An 18,440-nucleotide genomic window follows, 5' to 3' on the forward strand; every position below is an offset into this window, starting at 1 on the left:
AAACGATAGAGGTTGATGAAGTAATTTATTATGGCCATATATATGTAAAAGGGCCTCATATACCTACATGGTATAGGTTGAAAACTATGTGCTGCTATGTGATAAGATATGTACCCTTGGAAAGAAAAGAAATTGATATGAACGCCATCTTCCAGAAATCATTCTTGTTTGCTTGAAGTACAGTGGCAGGCTGAAGTACATTGCAAGTAACAATGGTAGACAGGAAGAGAAGAGAGTATTGAAAAAGTTCGTCGTGGTATCAACGGGACAAAAAATAATTTATCATATGCTATTCTCGATTATTACATCTATCTGCCATTGGGTCAATACATCAACGATATCTATCATTAATCACAAAATTCTAATTGCGGCGCGCACGCTTTGCTGTTCTCTCTTCCCTCTCGCAATCCTCGTACTCCTCAAGTCTACGCTTATAAACCGAAGGCTCCCATGTTCCACCCATTCTGTTAAAGACCTCTCCTTGCATTCCGTGCATCTCCAGCTCATCACTCCAGGTTCTCTGATCACTCAATCTCTTTTTGAGCAGACTAATATCATGATTCAAATAATGTTCCCGAGTTTTGGCCTCGGAAAGTTCTCTCCTTACCAATTCCGACTCTCTTATTTCCACATCCAGGGTTCTCATCAAAGTGCTGCAGCTCTTTCGCGCAACGTTTCGTCGACGTCTTTCGAGGATAATCGCATCGCGGTGAGTCTTGAGATGGTGTTTGAGATTTCGAACTTGAAGTTTTGCGTTGTCTCGTTGTTCGATCGCACGATTCATGCGCTGATTATGCTCTCCCAGTGTACCGTCTCTCACTCTTCGAAGATAGTTATAACCTTCTTCATAATGATTTATTTCACTCTCAAGTAACGCAAGAGTCTCCTGGAGATCATTCAATTCGCGTTCTAGTCGCGCCTTTTCTGCCAATGCATTCTGGAGACGACATTGTGTATCTGAGTTGTTTTCCCGCATCTGTTGTTCGGACAATTCTGCTTTCCGTTCTCTACCTTCCTTCTTCCACTTTTGCGAAATTTCCTCCGCGTTCTTCGCAAGCTTTGATACCGTGTCGATATATTCATTTTCAAGACAAGCCTTTGTCCGAGAACATTCATCAATTCTCTCCACAACCAGATCTCTCTTTCTCTTGTAATCAGAGCCAGTATAGATATTGTCCGGCTCGTACAAGGTTTCTCTGATAACCTGGAGTTTTTTAAGCGCCATGCGAATCATGTGGTCTTCCGCCTGGATATCGCGCTCATGATGCTGATGCAAGTTGGATAGTTTTGCGCATATAACCTCTAGTTGAATATATTCGGGAGCGTCGTTGCAGAGATTTTCATCAGTGATGAAAGCGACGATTTCGTTATGGAGAGTGGCTGTAGGTAGTACAGGCCAATAACCCCATTCTGGATCGCTAACAAATCTGTTGGTCTTTGCCTCTGTTAGAAAGGATGTCTTTCATAGAGGTAAGATCAAATGAATTAGGTTACTCACAGCCCAGCCGATAAGAACATTTTGGTCCTCGAGAGCATCAAAATATTCTTCGATTTCTTGCTGTGGTAAGTCGGCTGGCGCATCATACCATGTATCTTCGTCACCGAAGATGTGATCGGGGTGGTAAGGAGATTGTAACATGTCGGAAAAGGTTGAGGAAACCATCGTGAAGATTACCAAACTGTTCTGGATTGTGTGAAATTTATCGCAGAGATAGTCGTGGGTAGTCGAATTAAAAAGGTTGTAGTCGTGCACAAGAACAATTTGACCAGCAGTACTGTTCGAAAGTCTAAAATTTAATTTAGCGTGGCTGAGTCTATAGTAATTCGCTTAGCCAATTAAAAATCGATAGTGTTTCCATTATGGGCTAGCGTGATGTGGCTCGCGTATTTCAGGAGGACTGTTGGGAGTGAAGGGCAGGCTGCATGAACTGATAGGTGGAGATAAAAACAAAACGAAACTTATCTTGGGAAATTCAAGATTGATTCACTTGTTTTGAAAGCATACTGATACGAAGATGATCTAAGAATGTCATTTTTCAGATCAGCGTTGTGGCATCATTTTTGTAAATTTTGTAAATGGTGAGATGGTAATAAGATTTATTATTGTCGCTTTTATGTTGCGTGGATATGTCCCTAAATGATTTACACGTGAGAAAAGGATGTAATTGAAGATGTGTCAATGCAAGCGCTCATATACCATAAGATTGTTTGCTTGCTAACTTGAATCTAATGAGCTACAGCAAATCTGTAGTCTAATCCTAAATCATTTGCCATAGCAGTAAAACTATTGTAGATGGAATGTTCTTCTATGAAGACTGATTCCATAAGCTCTTTTCTTAAGATGTTTGACCTTGTGATATTATATCTCACCAAAGAATCACTGTTACACTTCGCAAATGATCATCAAAATGGGGTGTAAATTCACAGTCAGAGAACTTCAGAAGACCACTGCATTGCTTGATTGGATATTGGTATCATCTACTTCACGTTTCATCAGAATCTTATTTTATCTACAATTCAACATTATTTATCTGCATGACATGAGTTTCAGAATGGTCTTAAATCATGCAAGTGAAGAAAAGAAATGTTCATTACGGAGAAAGAGATACAAAAAAAAAAAAAAAACCATTATTATCTATGCCACTGCATGAACCGCCATTTCTAAGTGCTTCCGTTACCCAAGCTGACTTGTAAAAAAATCCATGAGTTGCCAAATATCGATCTCTCAATTATGATTGCTCCAAAGAGAGAAGGTGAGAGATGAGCCAATTACACCGCAGCTAATCGAAAAGACCACAAAAATCTCGTTCCTCCACTCCTTGAACACCAGTATGGTCTGTCGTATTCTATGAAGAAGCAGGATAAAGTCCACTAGTGATCTAATCAGTAAATGTATAGTCCAAACACTAAAAGCAAAGGACTCACACCAAGCGCACGCATGCATCCAGAATCAGAATCCCAACTCTCATTGCTCTGCCTCCAAACTTCTTTGCACGTCTCTCCAGTATGGATTGCACGCTTTGTATTCGCGCATGCCAGAACATCTTCCGCAAGGAGTCTTACGATCGCAGTTCTTCTTCATCTGCACGCACGAGGCACAGCGAGGGGGTAGCTTGGGTCCAGAATGGGATCTGGTGGAGGATAAAGACGCTGTCTTGGCACGTTTGGAAGAAGATACTGATGGATTGAAAAGTGATGGCGCTACAGACACGGGAAGATTGCTAGTTGTGTCAACCTTTTGCTCTTGTGCAGTATTGTGTGGTGATGGATACTCGAATCGCTGATCGGCGTTTGGTGGTGGTAATGAGGCACGTTTGTTGTTCTTGATAGGACGTGGTACCCATTTCTTTGACAGAATCTTGCGTCTAGGGAGTGTAGATTCTTGCTGGTCTTGTACCTTAAATCCTTCCTCTGGCAGAGAAGAGGGCATTTGGTACCCCATCTCTACAAAGTACTTCGTCATACTCGTGTCTTTTGAGAGGTCATTTACTGATTGGCGCCAGTGTTCTTCATCTTCTGCTTCTTGTTCTGCGGTAAGCTGACACGACACAGCACCACGATCTTCATTATAGTCGCTATCTTTATCATCATCGACAATCATAGCCATCTCCCCATCCGTTTCGGCACTCATACCATTGTCGATATCAGCATTCTTGACCTTTCTTCCCCGTCTCTTAGGTGCTATTGGTACAGCCATATGTAGTTTCCTAACCCTTTCGTTGAAACTGGTGAACGAATCACGTATGAATTGAATGTGCTCCTCAGCCACGGCTGCTGGATATTTCTGGGTGACTAGCTGCTCGAGAAATTCACCTCTTCGATATTCCGTCTTGGCTTGATTGGCTGCTGAGGATGAGTTGAGAGATTGAAATCCCGAAACCACTTCTGGTAGTCTGCGTATGGCGTTGCTAGGTCGGCCTGTTGGCTGACCAGGGGTACGGCTCGAGGATTGCTTCATTTTAAGGAAAGAGGGGTAATATGCGCTTATTCGATCTTCAATAAATAAAATTTAGTTTTTGGCACCAAAATAGGTCTGACCGTAGCCTTGTAGAATGGGGAAGTTGCGAAATCGTGTTGTTTTGGTTGTTCTTGTGAATGTTTTTGGAAAGTTATTTAAGTTAGTTCGAGGTGTTGCACATATTCACTTTCAAATCAATTTCTTTGGGAACAATGAAAATCATCCACCACAGCTAAAGACCTAAGATGAACACAATAATCTCAAACAGAAATTACTTGCTGGTATCTTCTGATGAAGTCATATATGACCTGTAAATAAAGCAGTTTATCTCCTTGGGTAGTGTCCATAACACGATCAGGCGTTGGGTAGATTTGGTGGTAGCCTTGTTGATATCGTCTCATATCTACTGATGAATTGACTTCAATATTAGTAGATTTTTTTGGAACATCAGACTCTAGGATCCTATCATGTCGCGTGATAAGTTTCAATATCCGAATGCTCGCTTCTGCGCCATCTAGGCAAGCGTCTATGATTGACTTCAGGAAGATGAATTCTCACGCCGGGCTCAAAATTACCAATTAATTTTTATGTATCTATCCAAATTCGAAATTCTGTTTACCGAATCAAAATTAAATTTTCATTCCTAAAATTTCGTGATCGAAAGTTCATAGCATCAAAGCACTAAACCAGTGTCGCTAACCCTTTGACTAAAATGATTGTGAATGCAAAATGCACCGAAACTCTTCTTGAAAGAAATTTCAAACCATCGTTCGAAACATTCGGTCAAAAAGAATGACCCCTAAACCTTGATCGTAGATAACAGCATCAACCATCAGTTTCTAGAAAACCGTAGCGACATATCTCTTTTTCATGGAATCAGCATGCTCCAAATCATCAACATCATCCAATGTTCTCTTTAAATTTGCCAATTTTCCCTTCAACTTTGTGTTTTCATCAAACAACGTCTTTTTTTCATTCTCAGAGCTCTCGGATTGACGCTCCATATTCGTTAGAGCCTCGTCCCTCTCTGTTTTGCATACCTTCAGTTCCTTCTTCAGTGCCAAAACACTCTCCCAGTGTGTATTATCTTTCTTCTTGAGAGAAATCAAGACATTGAGAGCTTTATTCGTGGAGTTGCGTGAAGTCTCTAAGCTGTTTCTGATCTCTTCCAGCTTCCTATCATTATCTCTGATTCGTCCCACCTCCTGCCTCAGTTCCGAAAGCTCAGCCTCATTCTTGTCGACGTCACAGATCAATTCATTGTTTGCAGCCTCTAGTCTCTTATTCTCCGCTAACAGTTTCGCAGTACTGAGTTGTGGATCTTCACATTGAGACTCAACCCCTTTCAGGTCATCATTCTCGTTTGCCGACAGTTGCTGCTGGCCACTCGAACCTTCTGCTCCCTTTTTTGTGTCGACAGAGTCACTCAATGATTGAAGTGTCTTCTTTATAATCTCAGAACATGCCATAACTTTTGCTACTTCATCACAGTCCCCAACTCGTAGAATTCTGCGAAGCTGAGACAGCACCTCTCCGAGGTTAGGGGATTTGGGAGGTGCATTTCCTTGTTTGTTATTTCTGGCATTTTGACCCCCAATGACATCTCCTCGAGCTACTTTGATTTCCATATTCGCAATCTTTTCAATCGTCTCGCGCTTGCTTTTGTTGTACCGTAGTTTAATGATGAGCTTATCCGTCGACATGAGGCGGAGTTCGAAATGTTTAATCGACGTAGAAATCGGCGGACGATGGTGAAGAGCTATTGCCAAAAAGTCAGTATTTATTTTGATGAAGTGAAATATTTGCTTCACCAACCTGATAGCGATATGGAAAAATTGGGATTGAGTGCGGAGGAGAGCGATTGTCGGAACCAATTTTCATATATTCGTCGACTCAAATTTGACTGAGTATGATATATGGGAGCAAGAATTTGTGTTGTGAATTGATAGTGAGTCCTCTCTCCGAAGATTCTAAAGAGTATGTAGTTCCTCAAATGGAATGGAGGTTTTATCTTGAGGATTTTCTGGTCGCAAAGTGAATTGCTGTCGTCAAACGCGGGGTCAAGGACGGTATACATCACACAGATGCCTACGATTGCGCTCTCGCTAACGACAAAACGATTTGGTTATATTCGCATCAGCTACCCGTTTCGACATTCAAACCCATGTTTTTATGAGCTTTTCCCGTTAATATTATGTAATATTCTGTAAAGAAATACCTTTCCCAGCTGTGACCATGAATCGCAAAAAGATATAGACGCACTTCTTAGCAAGTAACGATAATGATTGCTCAACTCCATGAATGCCTTGCCTCCAACCCAAAGTGATAACCCAGCAGCGCCATTAATGAACCCCAGTGACGAGTTAGTATTGGAAAGATCTTTTGAATTCAATAACACTCACTTCAAATGAAAAAGAACACAAAGTTCTTCCCCTCAGACTAAATCTAATATCCCACAACTTCGAAATCCTATTCATGACACCAAAAAGGTCAGTTTAATGTAGTCCAAACCCATTTGTAGAATTGTGCCCGACATCTACTTACCCTGGCTTCCTTGAATGCCCACAAGATGATTACGTCACACCTTTTTGGCCAACCATTCTCCTCAAAGAAGTTCTTATCAAGCTGGAGCTGCTTCCTAACTCTGCGCTTGATCATGGAAGCTTTGGCTGTTTGCTTATGACTGAGGTACATTTGGTTTGTAGCGGTAATCAGAGCTTGTCGAATCTCTGCCATGCCAGGGGCTTGAGGTCTTGACATTGGTACAGGCACATCGCCGTCACTAATAGCCCGCTTGCAACTCTCCTGGCAAGTGGTATCATCAGAATTAAATGGAATTTTGCTGTCGGCCTGCTGAAGTTGAGCTTCCTCTTCAGCTTTTTCCCGAGATTCTGCTTCGTTGATCGCTGTTATCCGCGCTGCCTCCACAACTGCCGCTGCTTGCTTTCTTGATTCCTCTTCTTCACCTTTCTGATAGCGCAAAATAGCTTTTACGGTACGAAGTCAGAATCAGTCAACATGCGATAGAGAACAAGAATGCTGATATACTCACAAAGTCGCATTTCTTCTTCCATATCTAACGACGGTCGCGCATTTAAGCTTAGATACTCTTTGCTCACTCGAAGAATTAAGGTCAACTCCCCTGGTACGCTCGTTACAATCCGCGCTCTTTTCTTCTTGTCGAACAGCGAACAAGAATATGTTCGAATCGGAAAGGCAAGTATGAGCTTTTTTGGCTTATTCTTAAGAATTCTTGAGCCTTCCATCTTAGCCATGTTCATTTTGTTATCTTGAATATCGGGAAGAAAGACAGATGGGTCAGGTAAGTTGACTGGAGTAAGAGGAGATAGTTCAGCCACCGCTCGGGAATGGTGGTACTTGTCGATGCTCAGTTCAAGAGCGGCAAAACAAGCTCGAATCTTATTGAAATCAGAGCTCAATTGTTGCCAGTGATTAAAGAGATGACCAGATGGAGATTCTGCGCTAAAATAATCCAGCTTGACCTGAGAAAAATTAGTATCGCCGTCCCATCGCTAGAGTGGCCCCACAAACAAACCTGAAAACTTTGAAACTCAACGCAAGACTGTTTGAAAACCCAAATCATCCGCATAAGTTCTGGAAACTCCACCGCTTTCTCTTCCATACCCTTTAAGATACGAAGTCGTTTCTGCCACTGCTGTACGAGCTCATTATATGAAGCCAAAAATGGAGTAAAGTTGTTCATGGCCATTATTAAGGATAAGTTGTCCGTCGGCGAGAAACAGGAGGAGATTTGTAACCACATTCTGAAATCTCAGCTCAGGTTTCAATTTCTACCAAGATTTACATGATCATGTATTCACTTCATCTTCCGAGATGATTCGATTCACCGCACTCCAGAAAATCCAGACAACAAGTGACGATTCCACACAATCCAAGGAATGAGTGACATAGAGCCTTGTCAAGATCTAGTTAGAACTTAGCTTCCACTTCGAAGCATGGGTGTATTATGGGAAAGTGTTTGAAGTGAATAGTCAATCTAAGACCAAACCGAATATAATGTTCTGGTAGTCTTCGCTATCTTCGTAATCCATTGCGCATGTGCGATCAAGTATCATCCCAAACATATCTGCAGTACAATAACTCGTCAAAACTCTCTGGCAGTAAGCGAAGGACGCAATGTATAAAATGCATACATCACTGAGCCTCGAGTCATGGAATGATAGATGAGGACTTTTGCATCTAGAGCCTTGAAGATAGCGTATACCTAGGTTGTTTTCTTGGAACGGTAATGAACAAGTGCGGTGACAAATGAATGTTCATTGCACGCATGTATGATTTCTCAACTGATGGTGGCTTAACACCTCACGACCCATGAAGATTATGCACATGAACCTTTTGGGAAAGCAGGATACACGTGACCTACGCAAGCCTCCCAGAATTCTTGTGGGGCTTGGCATATCTTCTGCATCCATGCCGTCGCCCCATCACAGGGCATGCCTTCAAAGTAAGAATTATAAGATATCAGCCTGTTCCCACTATCATTGCTCGAAGTTTTGGCACTCATTTCTCTCTTCTCACGCAGAAGTTCGTTCACCGATCAAACTCGCTTGCTCGCCTCACTTTTTTGGTGGCTGCTTATTCTCACAACGCATCCCCAGTAAGATGGAGAACAACAACCGGAGCCCTGCAGGGCTACATTCTACTTGGAATCCATTGGATTGCTCCAGGTGAGTGGCTAAAAAAAAACACACGCTAATTTTAGGGCTACAAGTTCACCCGGTGGCAATTCCACAGTCGACGAGCAAGCATACGATATTGGTGCTGCAGCAGACTATAATGCCGGTCTCTTCAAGGAAAAGAACGATGATATTGACGAGCAAGGATACGACATTGGTGCTGCCGCAGACTATAATGCCGGTCTCTTGAAGAGGAAAAATCATGAGATTGACGAGCTAGCTTCATTGGCGTCATTGAACACCCCACTTCGGAGTGATTTGCATGCTATTATGCCATTGCCAGAGGTACAAGCCTACATGCCAATAGACTTCAATGCGAGCGACCGGAACGTACCCAACGAGATTTTTCCGGCAGAACCCAATGTCATGGCATCGATGGCTAGCAACATCAGTGAACAATTTCCCCCGACCTCATTCGTCAATCATGAGGAAATTGCCGGCCAGATAGCCACTGCACCATTATTATCACCAAGTCCCCAAAAAGAATCAGGGGCAACTGATGGGTAAGTAGCAATCACATGTAAAATCGGTATTGTTGCTAAAAATTGAAATATCAGATCCATCAAGGTTTCTCTGGAAAGGCTAAAGGGCAGATGGATTTGCGGGCTTTCAGGGTGCAACAAGACTTTTCCCCGCAGATATGAGTAAGTAGTTTGACTCCTTGCAATAAAATCTACACCTTCTCTTTAATGTTTTCGATTTCCCTGGCATAACAAAACCCGAATGTACAGCTAATGAAATACTGTTCAAGACTCAGGCGACATGTCAGAAACATTCACACCCAAGATTTTCGAGTAGTCTGCCCTGTTTACGGATGTCATCGAACTACAAAGCCATTTAACAGAGAAGACAAGTTCATGGAACACTTCCGAAAACATGATAGTTTGCGGAGTTATCGGCGCTTGATAGAGTCTTGCCAATCCGCCCCCTTTGACATTCCCGGATTAATTGATCATCTCGCCATGAAACATTACATGGACCACAAGACTCAAAATAATCTCGGTTTCACCACTGGAAGAGTCTTGGATATTCATTTTATTCCATTTTGGTTTGGGGTTTTGAGTTCGAATGGTGGTGATATTTGCCCATTGGCACCAATTGGCTGTACTTATCGGATCACAGCTGATGTTGGTGAGAACTGTTACATACGCAAGATGGCAATGCACATTTTCACCCATAAACTTTCTCATCGCCTCCAACTAAAAGAAAATTTAAGAAACTTCTTTACAGGTGGCAACAAATTGTACCTGGACGATGGAACAAAGAATTGTATGTTGTGTTCGTTCCAGTCCATCGGCCACTTTTGCCACGAGATTCTCTTGGACCACATCGCGAAGGATCATTCTAAAGAAGAGCGTAGCTCTGTTCTCGGAGAAGTCTCTCGGATCATCGAAAGGTTTGTTGACTCTTCCGGGTATGTCCTACCCGAAGGGGAACCACCAAGTTCGATGTTACTGGTAAATGAGTGTAGCGCAGCCGGATTTAAATTTTTGCCCGGGCACTACTGTCTTTGATTCGAGGACAGAGAGGTTCAATTATTTGCTTGATACTACTCGGCAAATAGTACTTTCAACTACTTCTCTGTGCGCGATTCTTTCATTCGCTGAATGTCAGAACTGATTTTGGGTTGGGAGTGGCAGATCTATTTCTAATGGTTCCAGAGCATTCAGTTTTTCAGATTCTTCTCAGTCTAGTCTATGTTGTTATTGAACTGATTTCCTTTATTTTGTAGTGATAAGCATACACGAGATATCACACTTCCCTATGTATTCAGTTTGATTAGTTATTCCGTTGGATGGATCATTTTTTCTGCAACTCGTAGCAATAAATCACCGAAAAAAAAAGAGGGGTTTCACATATTTTAGATTCCTTGATTTGCCTTTGGACATGTACCTAACGTTTGCTTGATATTAATTTGCATTCAGTATTTAAACACTCTTACTTTACGTGCCATGTTTTTTCAAAAGTATTAATATGACCTTGTAAAAAGACTTATGTGGCTAGAACTTTTCATGGTTATATGTATCTGAAGCTACGTTAGGTCCTGCCTTTCGTTCTCCATGTCGTCGGGATGAAATGTCCTAGAAAACAAATTGATATCTCCCGCAAGGAAAAGTGAAGAAACACACCAAAGAAACATTGAAGAAACCTAAATAGGCAATATCAAGGAAGCTACCACAGCCAATGATTGTTCATTCTCTAGACAGAACCATCAGGAACAACACCAAATAATATGCCAAGCCTCTTGAACGCTACATCCTCATCCGTTTCTCTGCTCTCATCTCTTTTTCATCTTCAGAGTCCAACGACGGAGGCACCAAACTACCATGTTCATCACCATGCCTCGCAGCTTTGTATAAAGACTCCCGTCCATCTCCATCTCCATCTCCAACTTCTCCACCCTCATTTCCCTTACCCTTCTTCTCAGAAGGCAGACAAGTACTCCGCGGATTATTTCCAATTACCTGATAGTACCAATTTCGATATTGATAAGCATATCCATCCGGACCCTCCAGATCTCTCCTCAACCAAGCAATCCTCTCAATAGCATAAGCTACAATCTCCTGCAGGTTCTTGAAAAATGGCTTTTGAGATTCCTTAAAACTTTGCACATCTTCGATTTCTTCTCCATTTTCGAATCTCTTGGTAGCGGTTAGGAAATTGATGAGTTGTTGACGAACTTCGAAGAGATAGGGGAGATCGATGTTGAGCGATTTCCAGCGAGCAGCGTTAGGACTGGCGTCTCCATTAGACATGAAAGTGCTGTAGAGACGTTGGTAGTCGGATGTGAGTTTGAATAATCTGTTTCGGAGCTCTTCGGCTTTGTCGGAAGGAATGTAATCGAGGGTGGCAGTGGGAGCTGGTACTGGTGGTTGTGGGGCAGAGCTGATGTTTGCAGTTGGATTGGTCTGCGACGGCATAGGAAATCGCGGAGCAGATCTAACGTTGGTAGGTTGACTAGTCTCTGACGATGAAGTAAATTGTGGAGCATGCGTCATGTTTGGTTTTGGGGCAGCTGATGCTAACGCAGGAAGTCGTTGGACGAACCTATTATTGTTCGATGGGGCAGCCTGTACCAATGGCGATAGTTGCTGATTGGAATTGACACTATGCATTCTGGAGCTTGCTCCTCGAGGGTTGGAGATGGGGGTAAAAAATTGGGAGCCATGGCTGTTGCTATCATCATCCCTTGCATAACTTTGCGGTCTCCAAATGTCCTGACTTGAAGGAGTACCATGAGCAGCACCAGTGTTCCTAGTGTTGCTATTTCTCGCGTAGCTCTGTGGTCTCCAGATATCCTCTATTAGACGGCTGCCATGAAGTGGACTTAAAGGCTCTCCTGGAAGAGGCTGCCACTTGAAGGGATCCGCGAAACGATTTTGTGGATTGGGATTAGGATTGGGATTGGTAGATGGTAGGGTGGGCAGTCTGAAAGGGGGTTCGGACTCCAGATTATTATGCCTTGTAGCGACATGTCGGACTTGTTGCTGGTCATCATTAACAGATGATTCTTGTGAAGTTTTTTTCGGGACAGGAGTTGCAGCAGGTAATCTTTGACCAGGTTGAGATGCAACGGGAGGAGTTTTCTTTGATCCAGATGATGATGATGGAACTGTAGGTTTTTCGGTAAGATAATCTTTCCTACTCTTTTGAGAGCCGGAGATAGGTGGTGTAGACATTTATAATCGGCTTATGATACAGAACAAGTGGGCTCTATAACAAATGTAAGTAGTAGTCAAAGAACTGTAGGACCTGCTGTGATGTTATGAAATAGAAGAGGTGTGGCTTCAAAGCTGTTTTTTAGCCAGGAAAAAAACTATCAATCCTCCATTGTATGCTGGGGCAGTTTGTGTGATATAGATAGAGAGTGGAATTCTAATCATTTGTTTGATGATGGTGAATGTTTTCTTCATTTTGCGGGCACTTCGGCAATTTTATGAAGAAATGAGTAGTTAGGCTAAGTCAATCAGGAATTTACTACTACTAGTACTGTGGATAAACAGGCCATCGAAGGAGGAAATGAGATGATGAAATTTCATCTTTAATCTGAAAGTAGTAGAAAAATCCAGTCAGTTAACTTCTTAAAACACCAGCAACAGTTTCTTCAAAGAGAGCTGTGCTGTTAGTAGTAATCTAGCTGGATAAAGCCAGAAGTAGAGGTACAAATCATATATATATACATGAAGTGCGAGGCTACATCGCCCGATATTGACAAGAAGGATTGAAAGTTACATTAAGAGATTCAGATATATAAACAGCCCTAATAGTCCACTTCTCAAGTTGGCCGCTTGAAAAGGAGATTATTAGTCACATATAAAAGTTCATTGCTACTCATACAAACCATCATCCAAACAAACTCTACAGAGATGTTGTAATTTCTCCCAAACAGCCTACCCTGAGTCAACGCATATATTTGGATCTTCCAAAATAGATGCCAATGGAAAAGACAAACAAACATAACAAAATATTGCCATAGCTAACTTGCTCATATACTGACACGTAAAAAATGACTTCCAATCACAACAAAAGACTGCAGCAACAAGACGACTCCCACATATTCGGAATCATACACAGCAAATAACAGTCAAGACAAATTTACCAATACTCCCTAGCTACCTACGGTTGAGCATCTTTCAGACTTAGCTTGCAATGTCAAGAGCCGGACAAAACTCGCCTAGCTATCTTACTTTACAATGGTAGGTGAAGGGGAGAGTGAAAGGAGAGTGTTCTAAATACTGTTACATCGATCAAGAAGGTTCTAAAGCTTGATAAAAAGTCAAAATTCGGCAATTAGAGGACGCCAAAGTAACATGAGGGAGAAGTTGATGAGATATCGAGCTGCAACTTTGGCACAGATCTGTTAATATCAATGCTCGGAAGATAGCTTTAGCTTGTGATCGAAGAGCAGCCACAGAAAGAGAATTTGTCCGCTAACCTAATTAATTTCATTTTTCCAGCCATCTAAGCCAAGTATCCCGCCCTCGGTTCTGGGGTCAATTGGCCATTTTCTAGCCGCCAGTATATCCAAATCGCTCCGCCAGCCAGCTTCCCACATCTCGATACCTGTCCACCCAATCATAGCTGCATTATCCGTACAGAATTTTGGAGGTGGAAATATCAACCTCATAGTTTTATGCCCCCAAGCATCTAGTAATGACCTCAATATATACTTCAGATATTGATTCGCAGCAACGCCTCCTGAGACAACGAGCGTTTTTGTGTCCTTCAAATCTGGGCGCTCGAGATTTAGAATCACTCTAGAAGCGAGGTGTTCAAATGCGACTCTCATAGTCTCTTGAGCAAGCAATCTCCTTTCTGCAATATCCATTTCTGGGTTTCGGTTCATAATGCGCTTAATTTGGCTTCCGACACCAGAATACGAGAATTCTGAATTGTAAGATTTTAACGGACGATGACCAGTACTCATGTAGGGGGGTGTTAAGGTCCATTCATATTTTGTTGGCCTTGAAGTTTGTGCAATACTCTTGTGAGAGGGCTCATAATCATAGGAAGAATTGGCATCAGGAAATGCGAATTCTTCCATAACACGGCCGTACATGACGTCCGACGCAGATTCAATCACAGAAGCGGGTAATATATCTCGTGCTGTTTTATCAACCATGTCTCCAACTGCAAGATCCGATGTTGTTGCCAAGATTTCGTGGTCACAAAGCTGACGAGAATGAACAAGCATAGTGTGTCCGCCAGAAACCAACAGAGAGAGGAACGGGTAGGCGGGATCATTCTCATGCTTTTCGGTTTTGGAGTTGTTTCCCGCTTCAAGGGCGGATACCATTCGTGGTGTAAGAGCATGGGCCTGCATATGGTTCACACCCAATAGAGGGATTTGCCATGCCACAGCCAAACCTTTCGCAGTATCAATACCCGTGATGAGATTCGCTCGCATCCCTGGGCCTCGTGTCACGGTGATAAAATCTGGCTTTTTGTACAACTTAGATTCATGATGTGATGTGATGGCTACAGTGTTCTCAAATGATGCCTCTGTGGAGCTTTGTCGTGGTAAAGTCCTGATGGCTTCTTTCACCAATTGTGCCAAGTTCTTCTGATGAGACTCATGTGCTGCAATTGGCCACACTCCTCCAAATGATCTGTTATCCGATGTAATCTTGGAATTGAAGTGTAGAGTGGCAGAATGATTTTTATGCTTCTCGAGAATGGAAACACTTGTGTCATCGCATGAAGTCTCAATCGCCAGCGTCAGGAGAGATCGTTTGGGAGTCCGACATATTGACCTTCTCGTGTTGCAAACACGCCTGGAAAGAGGACATAGTGACTTCATAAAGTACAAGTCCAACCCTGAAGTGATATTTGAGGTCGATCTTGAGAATACCTAGGTATTGTACGAGTAGAGGCTCGAAAGAAAAGGCGAGGCTGAAATTAAGATTTTGAGCCACAGAATGTTGGTGGGGTAGCTTCAGCCACAGTTGAACTTTCCATCTGTATGTAACCTAATTACGGAGTGTTCCCTCCGCAACATTCACAAGTTCAAACAACAGAACTCAAGCCGACTGTATCGTCGTCAGAGGCGCAAATACAGCCTCGTTCAGCCTCGCAGTAATCCAGAGGTAAACTGCCTTTCTTGGTCAATTGGAAAATACTGGTATTTACGTGCATATACCGGTATCATCATCACCAGTGTAACCTTTGGTGGAGTCGATAAATACCTTCACAGCCCCAGAATGAATAGGGCCAAGCGACATCCTCTACCTAGCCAGGTAATTACTGCGACGAAATTGATCAACAGATTATGATGCGTAATGAGGAACCTCCAGTCTCTCAAATCTTGAGTGATTCATCACTTCACCATGAACCTGATGGCTTACGATCGAAAGCAAAGGCAAAAGCCAAACGACTGTTCACGATTGACGATAGCGATTTCACATCTGAAGATCACGAAGAAGACAAATACTTCGACGCTGTAGTGGAGGAGGTGAACCAGAGCCCAGCTTTTGACGCCGGAAAGATACTCAATACGTCCAGATTGGGAAATGGATCGCGAACAGAAAGAACAAAAAACATTCTGCAGGGGACTGCGGACGCTATAGCTCACCCTATCGCGTCAATCAAATCGAAAGCCACAAGAAAAACTGCGGGGAAATTGGCCAAAAGTCGACCATATCTCTCAAATCAAGCAAACTTTGACTTCCTTGAAGCCCACGATGATCTACAGCAAGCCAAGGACGCTCAACATGCTGGTGACGATGAGGATGCGAATGAAGACAATATAAACAACATAGACTACTTCGAAAAGAGGGTCGATAAAATCCAGCGAAATCGAGAGGAAATGCGTGTTGCTTGGGTTACCGACAGACATGTTCACCGTATTCGAGCTGTTGAAAAAATTCCTCCGCCATTCCCGCCCGTCCAGCATTTTGAAAGGAAAGATGATCATGGGTTCACAGAATTCAAATGGGGAGAATGGATTGGATATGTGAGTCTGCACAGTTTTGGAGTTACCAACCTCATTCTAAATGATTAATAGAAACTTCTTCATGGCTCACGCCCTTTCACCGCACAATACATTGATGATTTTGAAGAACTCCCTTTCGATATCGACACTTTTCGCAGACACATAGAAAGGCTGATTATAGTCAGTGCCCCGTTGCAGGAATTTGCAGTAGATGTGAGGAAGATTTACAGATGGGAGGATCAATGGCGAACGTCTAAATGGTTGATAACATATCTATTGCTTTGGTATACATCATATATCATGTCATTCGTGGTAAGTGAGTTTCAGATACAAAGTATATTTTCTAACATATTTGTGTTCAGTATGCGTATATTGTCTATGCGACTGCAAAGAACTACTATTGCCCTTCATCAGTGTCCGCATTGCGAGATGAGTTCTCAAGAAATATTAATCGAGGAGCGACAGCTTTGAAGGCTGGAGAGCTCATGGACCAGCATGGAAACAAAGACTGGCTAGGCCCTCTTTTGGACAAACTTGGCCCATATCTACAATTACAAATTGCAGATTTAGCCAACTTGCTTGAGGTCTACGACAGTTTTATTCACTTTCGCAGCCCACAGAACACTTTTCACTCCCTTTTCCTTTTTGCAGCCATGTTCCTACTTAGTGCATGCGCCTCCATACAGTTTACCATGAAGGTATTCTGGTTCGTAGTCGGCCTTATATTTTTTGGTTGCTGGCCTATCAGCTCTTTATACCCCCGATATCGCCTGCTTGTTTCGCCGCTCAAGTGGGCTTTTTGGGACATTCCAACGTACCCAGAATGGTCTCTCCAATATCTCCAGGAACGAGGATCTTCCACCTTGAGGAAAATCAATCTAGACGCGTCGAAGGATTCGACTAGCCGATTTGAAAGTCCACAGGTAATGGCGGAGCTAGTGGACGACAATTTACATAGCCCTAAAGCGGAGAAGATCCATCTTCAAGGTCTTGGTTTGGACAATGTGCACGAAGAGTGTAAAGATATTCTTTCATTTCGCTGTATTTTGCATCATGTTCCAGGACATTTGATACTTTCCACCAAAACCATTCGTTTTGAAGCTTTATTTTCTAACATTTTGCCCTGCAAACCCTTCAATAAGCCATACAGCGAGCTAATCGAAATGTCAAAACGACAGACCGAGGAATTGCTATTGGCTCCATTAGCGAAAATGACTATCGGAAAAGATAAACTAGAACTGAAATTTCGCGGGGAAGCTGGTGGCGACATGCACAGTGCGAGACAAAACGGGCATGTGGTTGTGCTGCTAGAAAATGTGAGGGGAAGGGATAAGGCATTCAATAGTATTGCAGGCTTCAGTGGGGTGAGATGGCAGTGTTTGCAAAAAGCATCGGGAAAACTTGCTGGAATGGAAAACGGAACATCGAACGCGAGTCCTTAGCACATTTTGCAATTTTCACACGAAGAACGTCGGCGATTACCTTATGCCGTAAGCTAATCATAGCTCCGATCTTTTTAATATAGTTTCCCCCTTCCCTATACTTCATTTTGCACTAGTGCTTCTTATTAAAATCCCACTACAGTCGTTCCAGGAGCAAAATTGATACTCGCCGATCACACAGACTTACCGGATTTCACACATGATTGGATCGGGCGTTGACTAATTGAGTGAAGGGATTTGATGCTTGATCGTTGTTTTTCATCAGACCGATATTTGATGGACTTCATGATTGGACTTCAGAAATTCAAGGAAATTATCATTTGGATTTTACTGAATGGCGGCTGTAACTCCATCACAATCGAAATGAAGCAGTGGTGGGACGGCACACACATACCATGATACTTGAAATTACGAATCAGATTATAAAGGCATCAACCAATTGTTAATGAATCTCTATCTCTTGAAAACGAACCAGCCCACCGTTCCCCAACAAGCACTTTAAGTGAACATTGGACCCTGAGGTTTTCATGCTGTCCTTTCCCATGCCCTTCCTTGCATTTCGGTTATATCCTTGCGATGATTACCCACTTCGCCTACTTCAGCTCGTGCGATTGACTCCACTCTACCTATAGCGGGCTAGACTTTGGTCTAAACTCGGACCTAAAATTAAGACTAAGAGATATCTGGGTAAAGATAGCCTATGACAATACGAATTCAACCTTCGGCGAGTCCATCACTGGTACGTACTTCCATGATTATTTTCACTCAATAGCTTGGGTTTACATTAGAGTTTGCGGTTGTTGGTAATTCAGAGATAAAGATTTTAATGGCGAAACTGGAAACGGATCGAGCTCGTCAATTATTGGCGAATCAAACTTCAATCTCAAATC

At 42.6% G+C, this 18,440-nt stretch overlaps 8 protein-coding genes across 8 annotated transcripts; 2 read left to right on the forward strand and 6 right to left on the reverse strand.

Annotated features, from left to right (window-relative positions):
• Positions 1–254: 254 nt before the first annotated feature.
• On the reverse strand, positions 255–1,753 carry BCIN_03g08740 (hypothetical protein). Its single transcript, XM_001554825.2, has 2 exons — positions 1,499–1,753; positions 255–1,435 (listed from the first exon to the last, which is right to left on the reverse strand). The coding sequence occupies exons 1-2, from the start codon at positions 1,661–1,663 to the stop codon at positions 362–364; spliced, it is 1,239 nt and encodes a 412-aa protein (XP_001554875.1). The 5' UTR covers positions 1,664–1,753; the 3' UTR covers positions 255–361.
• Positions 1,754–2,629: 876 nt separating this feature from the next.
• On the reverse strand, positions 2,630–4,089 carry BCIN_03g08750 (hypothetical protein). The gene is made up of 2 exons (XM_024692231.1): positions 2,926–4,089; positions 2,630–2,871 (listed from the first exon to the last, which is right to left on the reverse strand). Exon 1 carries the CDS (start codon positions 3,956–3,958, stop codon positions 2,966–2,968), a length of 993 nt encoding a protein of 330 aa, XP_024548006.1. The 5' UTR covers positions 3,959–4,089; the 3' UTR covers positions 2,630–2,871; positions 2,926–2,965.
• Positions 4,090–4,570: 481 nt separating this feature from the next.
• Positions 4,571–6,005, reverse strand: BCIN_03g08760 (hypothetical protein). Its single transcript, XM_024692232.1, has 2 exons — positions 5,770–6,005; positions 4,571–5,717 (listed from the first exon to the last, which is right to left on the reverse strand). The coding sequence occupies exons 1-2, from the start codon at positions 5,837–5,839 to the stop codon at positions 4,798–4,800; spliced, it is 990 nt and encodes a 329-aa protein (XP_024548007.1). The 5' UTR covers positions 5,840–6,005; the 3' UTR covers positions 4,571–4,797.
• A 126-nt stretch (positions 6,006–6,131) lies between these two features.
• BCIN_03g08770 (hypothetical protein) lies at positions 6,132–8,333 on the reverse strand. Its single transcript, XM_024692233.1, has 4 exons — positions 7,515–8,333; positions 7,011–7,461; positions 6,503–6,945; positions 6,132–6,427 (listed from the first exon to the last, which is right to left on the reverse strand). Exons 1-4 carry the CDS (start codon positions 7,740–7,742, stop codon positions 6,404–6,406), a joined length of 1,146 nt encoding a protein of 381 aa, XP_024548008.1. The 5' UTR covers positions 7,743–8,333; the 3' UTR covers positions 6,132–6,403.
• Positions 8,334–8,429: 96 nt separating this feature from the next.
• On the forward strand, positions 8,430–10,611 carry BCIN_03g08780 (hypothetical protein). The gene is made up of 4 exons (XM_024692234.1): positions 8,430–8,667; positions 8,712–9,179; positions 9,234–9,320; positions 9,428–10,611. The coding sequence occupies exons 1-4, from the start codon at positions 8,603–8,605 to the stop codon at positions 10,188–10,190; spliced, it is 1,383 nt and encodes a 460-aa protein (XP_024548009.1). The 5' UTR covers positions 8,430–8,602; the 3' UTR covers positions 10,191–10,611.
• An 18-nt stretch (positions 10,612–10,629) lies between these two features.
• Positions 10,630–12,558, reverse strand: BCIN_03g08790 (hypothetical protein). Its single transcript, XM_001554820.2, has one exon. The coding sequence runs from the start codon at positions 12,354–12,356 to the stop codon at positions 10,929–10,931; it is 1,428 nt and encodes a 475-aa protein (XP_001554870.1). The 5' UTR covers positions 12,357–12,558; the 3' UTR covers positions 10,630–10,928.
• Positions 12,559–13,453: 895 nt separating this feature from the next.
• Positions 13,454–15,053, reverse strand: Bcqri7. Its single transcript, XM_024692235.1, has 2 exons — positions 13,613–15,053; positions 13,454–13,521 (listed from the first exon to the last, which is right to left on the reverse strand). The coding sequence occupies exon 1, from the start codon at positions 14,975–14,977 to the stop codon at positions 13,613–13,615; it is 1,365 nt and encodes a 454-aa protein (XP_024548010.1). The 5' UTR covers positions 14,978–15,053; the 3' UTR covers positions 13,454–13,521.
• Positions 15,054–15,169: 116 nt separating this feature from the next.
• Positions 15,170–18,232, forward strand: BCIN_03g08810 (hypothetical protein). The gene is made up of 3 exons (XM_024692236.1): positions 15,170–16,129; positions 16,181–16,420; positions 16,471–18,232. Exons 1-3 carry the CDS (start codon positions 15,446–15,448, stop codon positions 17,548–17,550), a joined length of 2,004 nt encoding a protein of 667 aa, XP_024548011.1. The 5' UTR covers positions 15,170–15,445; the 3' UTR covers positions 17,551–18,232.
• Positions 18,233–18,440: the final 208 nt, after the last annotated feature.

The sequence above is a fragment of the Botrytis cinerea genome, chromosome 3 (assembly GCF_000143535.2).
Source record: "Botrytis cinerea B05.10 chromosome 3, complete sequence".
Lineage (NCBI taxonomy): Eukaryota > Fungi > Ascomycota > Leotiomycetes > Helotiales > Sclerotiniaceae > Botrytis > Botrytis cinerea.

Excerpts from the sequence above, each read along its gene's own strand:
- BCIN_03g08740 (XM_001554825.2), bottom strand. The coding sequence starts at position 1,663 with ATGGTTTCCTCAACCTTTTCCGACATGTTACAATCTCCTTACCACCCC. Across the intron at positions 1,436-1,498 it reads ATGTTCTTATCGGCTGGGCT|ACCAACAGATTTGTTAGCGA; the intron begins GTGAGTAACCTA and ends ACAGAGGCAAAG.
- BCIN_03g08750 (XM_024692231.1), bottom strand. The coding sequence starts at position 3,958 with ATGAAGCAATCCTCGAGCCGTACCCCTGGTCAGCCAACAGGCCGACCT.
- BCIN_03g08760 (XM_024692232.1), bottom strand. The coding sequence starts at position 5,839 with ATGAAAATTGGTTCCGACAATCGCTCTCCTCCGCACTCAATCCCAATT. Across the intron at positions 5,718-5,769 it reads TCCATATCGCTATCAGGTTG|CTCTTCACCATCGTCCGCCG; the intron begins GTGAAGCAAATA and ends TTTTGGCAATAG.
- BCIN_03g08770 (XM_024692233.1), bottom strand. The coding sequence starts at position 7,742 with ATGTGGTTACAAATCTCCTCCTGTTTCTCGCCGACGGACAACTTATCC. Across the intron at positions 7,462-7,514 it reads TTGAGTTTCAAAGTTTTCAG|GTCAAGCTGGATTATTTTAG; the intron begins GTTTGTTTGTGG and ends AATTTTTCTCAG. Across the intron at positions 6,428-6,502 it reads GGGCATTCAAGGAAGCCAGG|GATTTCGAAGTTGTGGGATA; the intron begins GTAAGTAGATGT and ends TGTCATGAATAG.
- BCIN_03g08780 (XM_024692234.1), top strand. The coding sequence starts at position 8,603 with ATGGAGAACAACAACCGGAGCCCTGCAGGGCTACATTCTACTTGGAAT. Across the intron at positions 8,668-8,711 it reads AATCCATTGGATTGCTCCAG|TTCACCCGGTGGCAATTCCA; the intron begins GTGAGTGGCTAA and ends TAGGGCTACAAG. Across the intron at positions 9,180-9,233 it reads GAATCAGGGGCAACTGATGG|ATCCATCAAGGTTTCTCTGG; the intron begins GTAAGTAGCAAT and ends TTGAAATATCAG.
- BCIN_03g08790 (XM_001554820.2), bottom strand. The coding sequence starts at position 12,356 with ATGTCTACACCACCTATCTCCGGCTCTCAAAAGAGTAGGAAAGATTAT.
- Bcqri7 (XM_024692235.1), bottom strand. The coding sequence starts at position 14,977 with ATGAAGTCACTATGTCCTCTTTCCAGGCGTGTTTGCAACACGAGAAGG.
- BCIN_03g08810 (XM_024692236.1), top strand. The coding sequence starts at position 15,446 with ATGATGCGTAATGAGGAACCTCCAGTCTCTCAAATCTTGAGTGATTCA. Across the intron at positions 16,130-16,180 it reads GGGGAGAATGGATTGGATAT|AAACTTCTTCATGGCTCACG; the intron begins GTGAGTCTGCAC and ends AATGATTAATAG. Across the intron at positions 16,421-16,470 it reads CATATATCATGTCATTCGTG|TATGCGTATATTGTCTATGC; the intron begins GTAAGTGAGTTT and ends ATTTGTGTTCAG.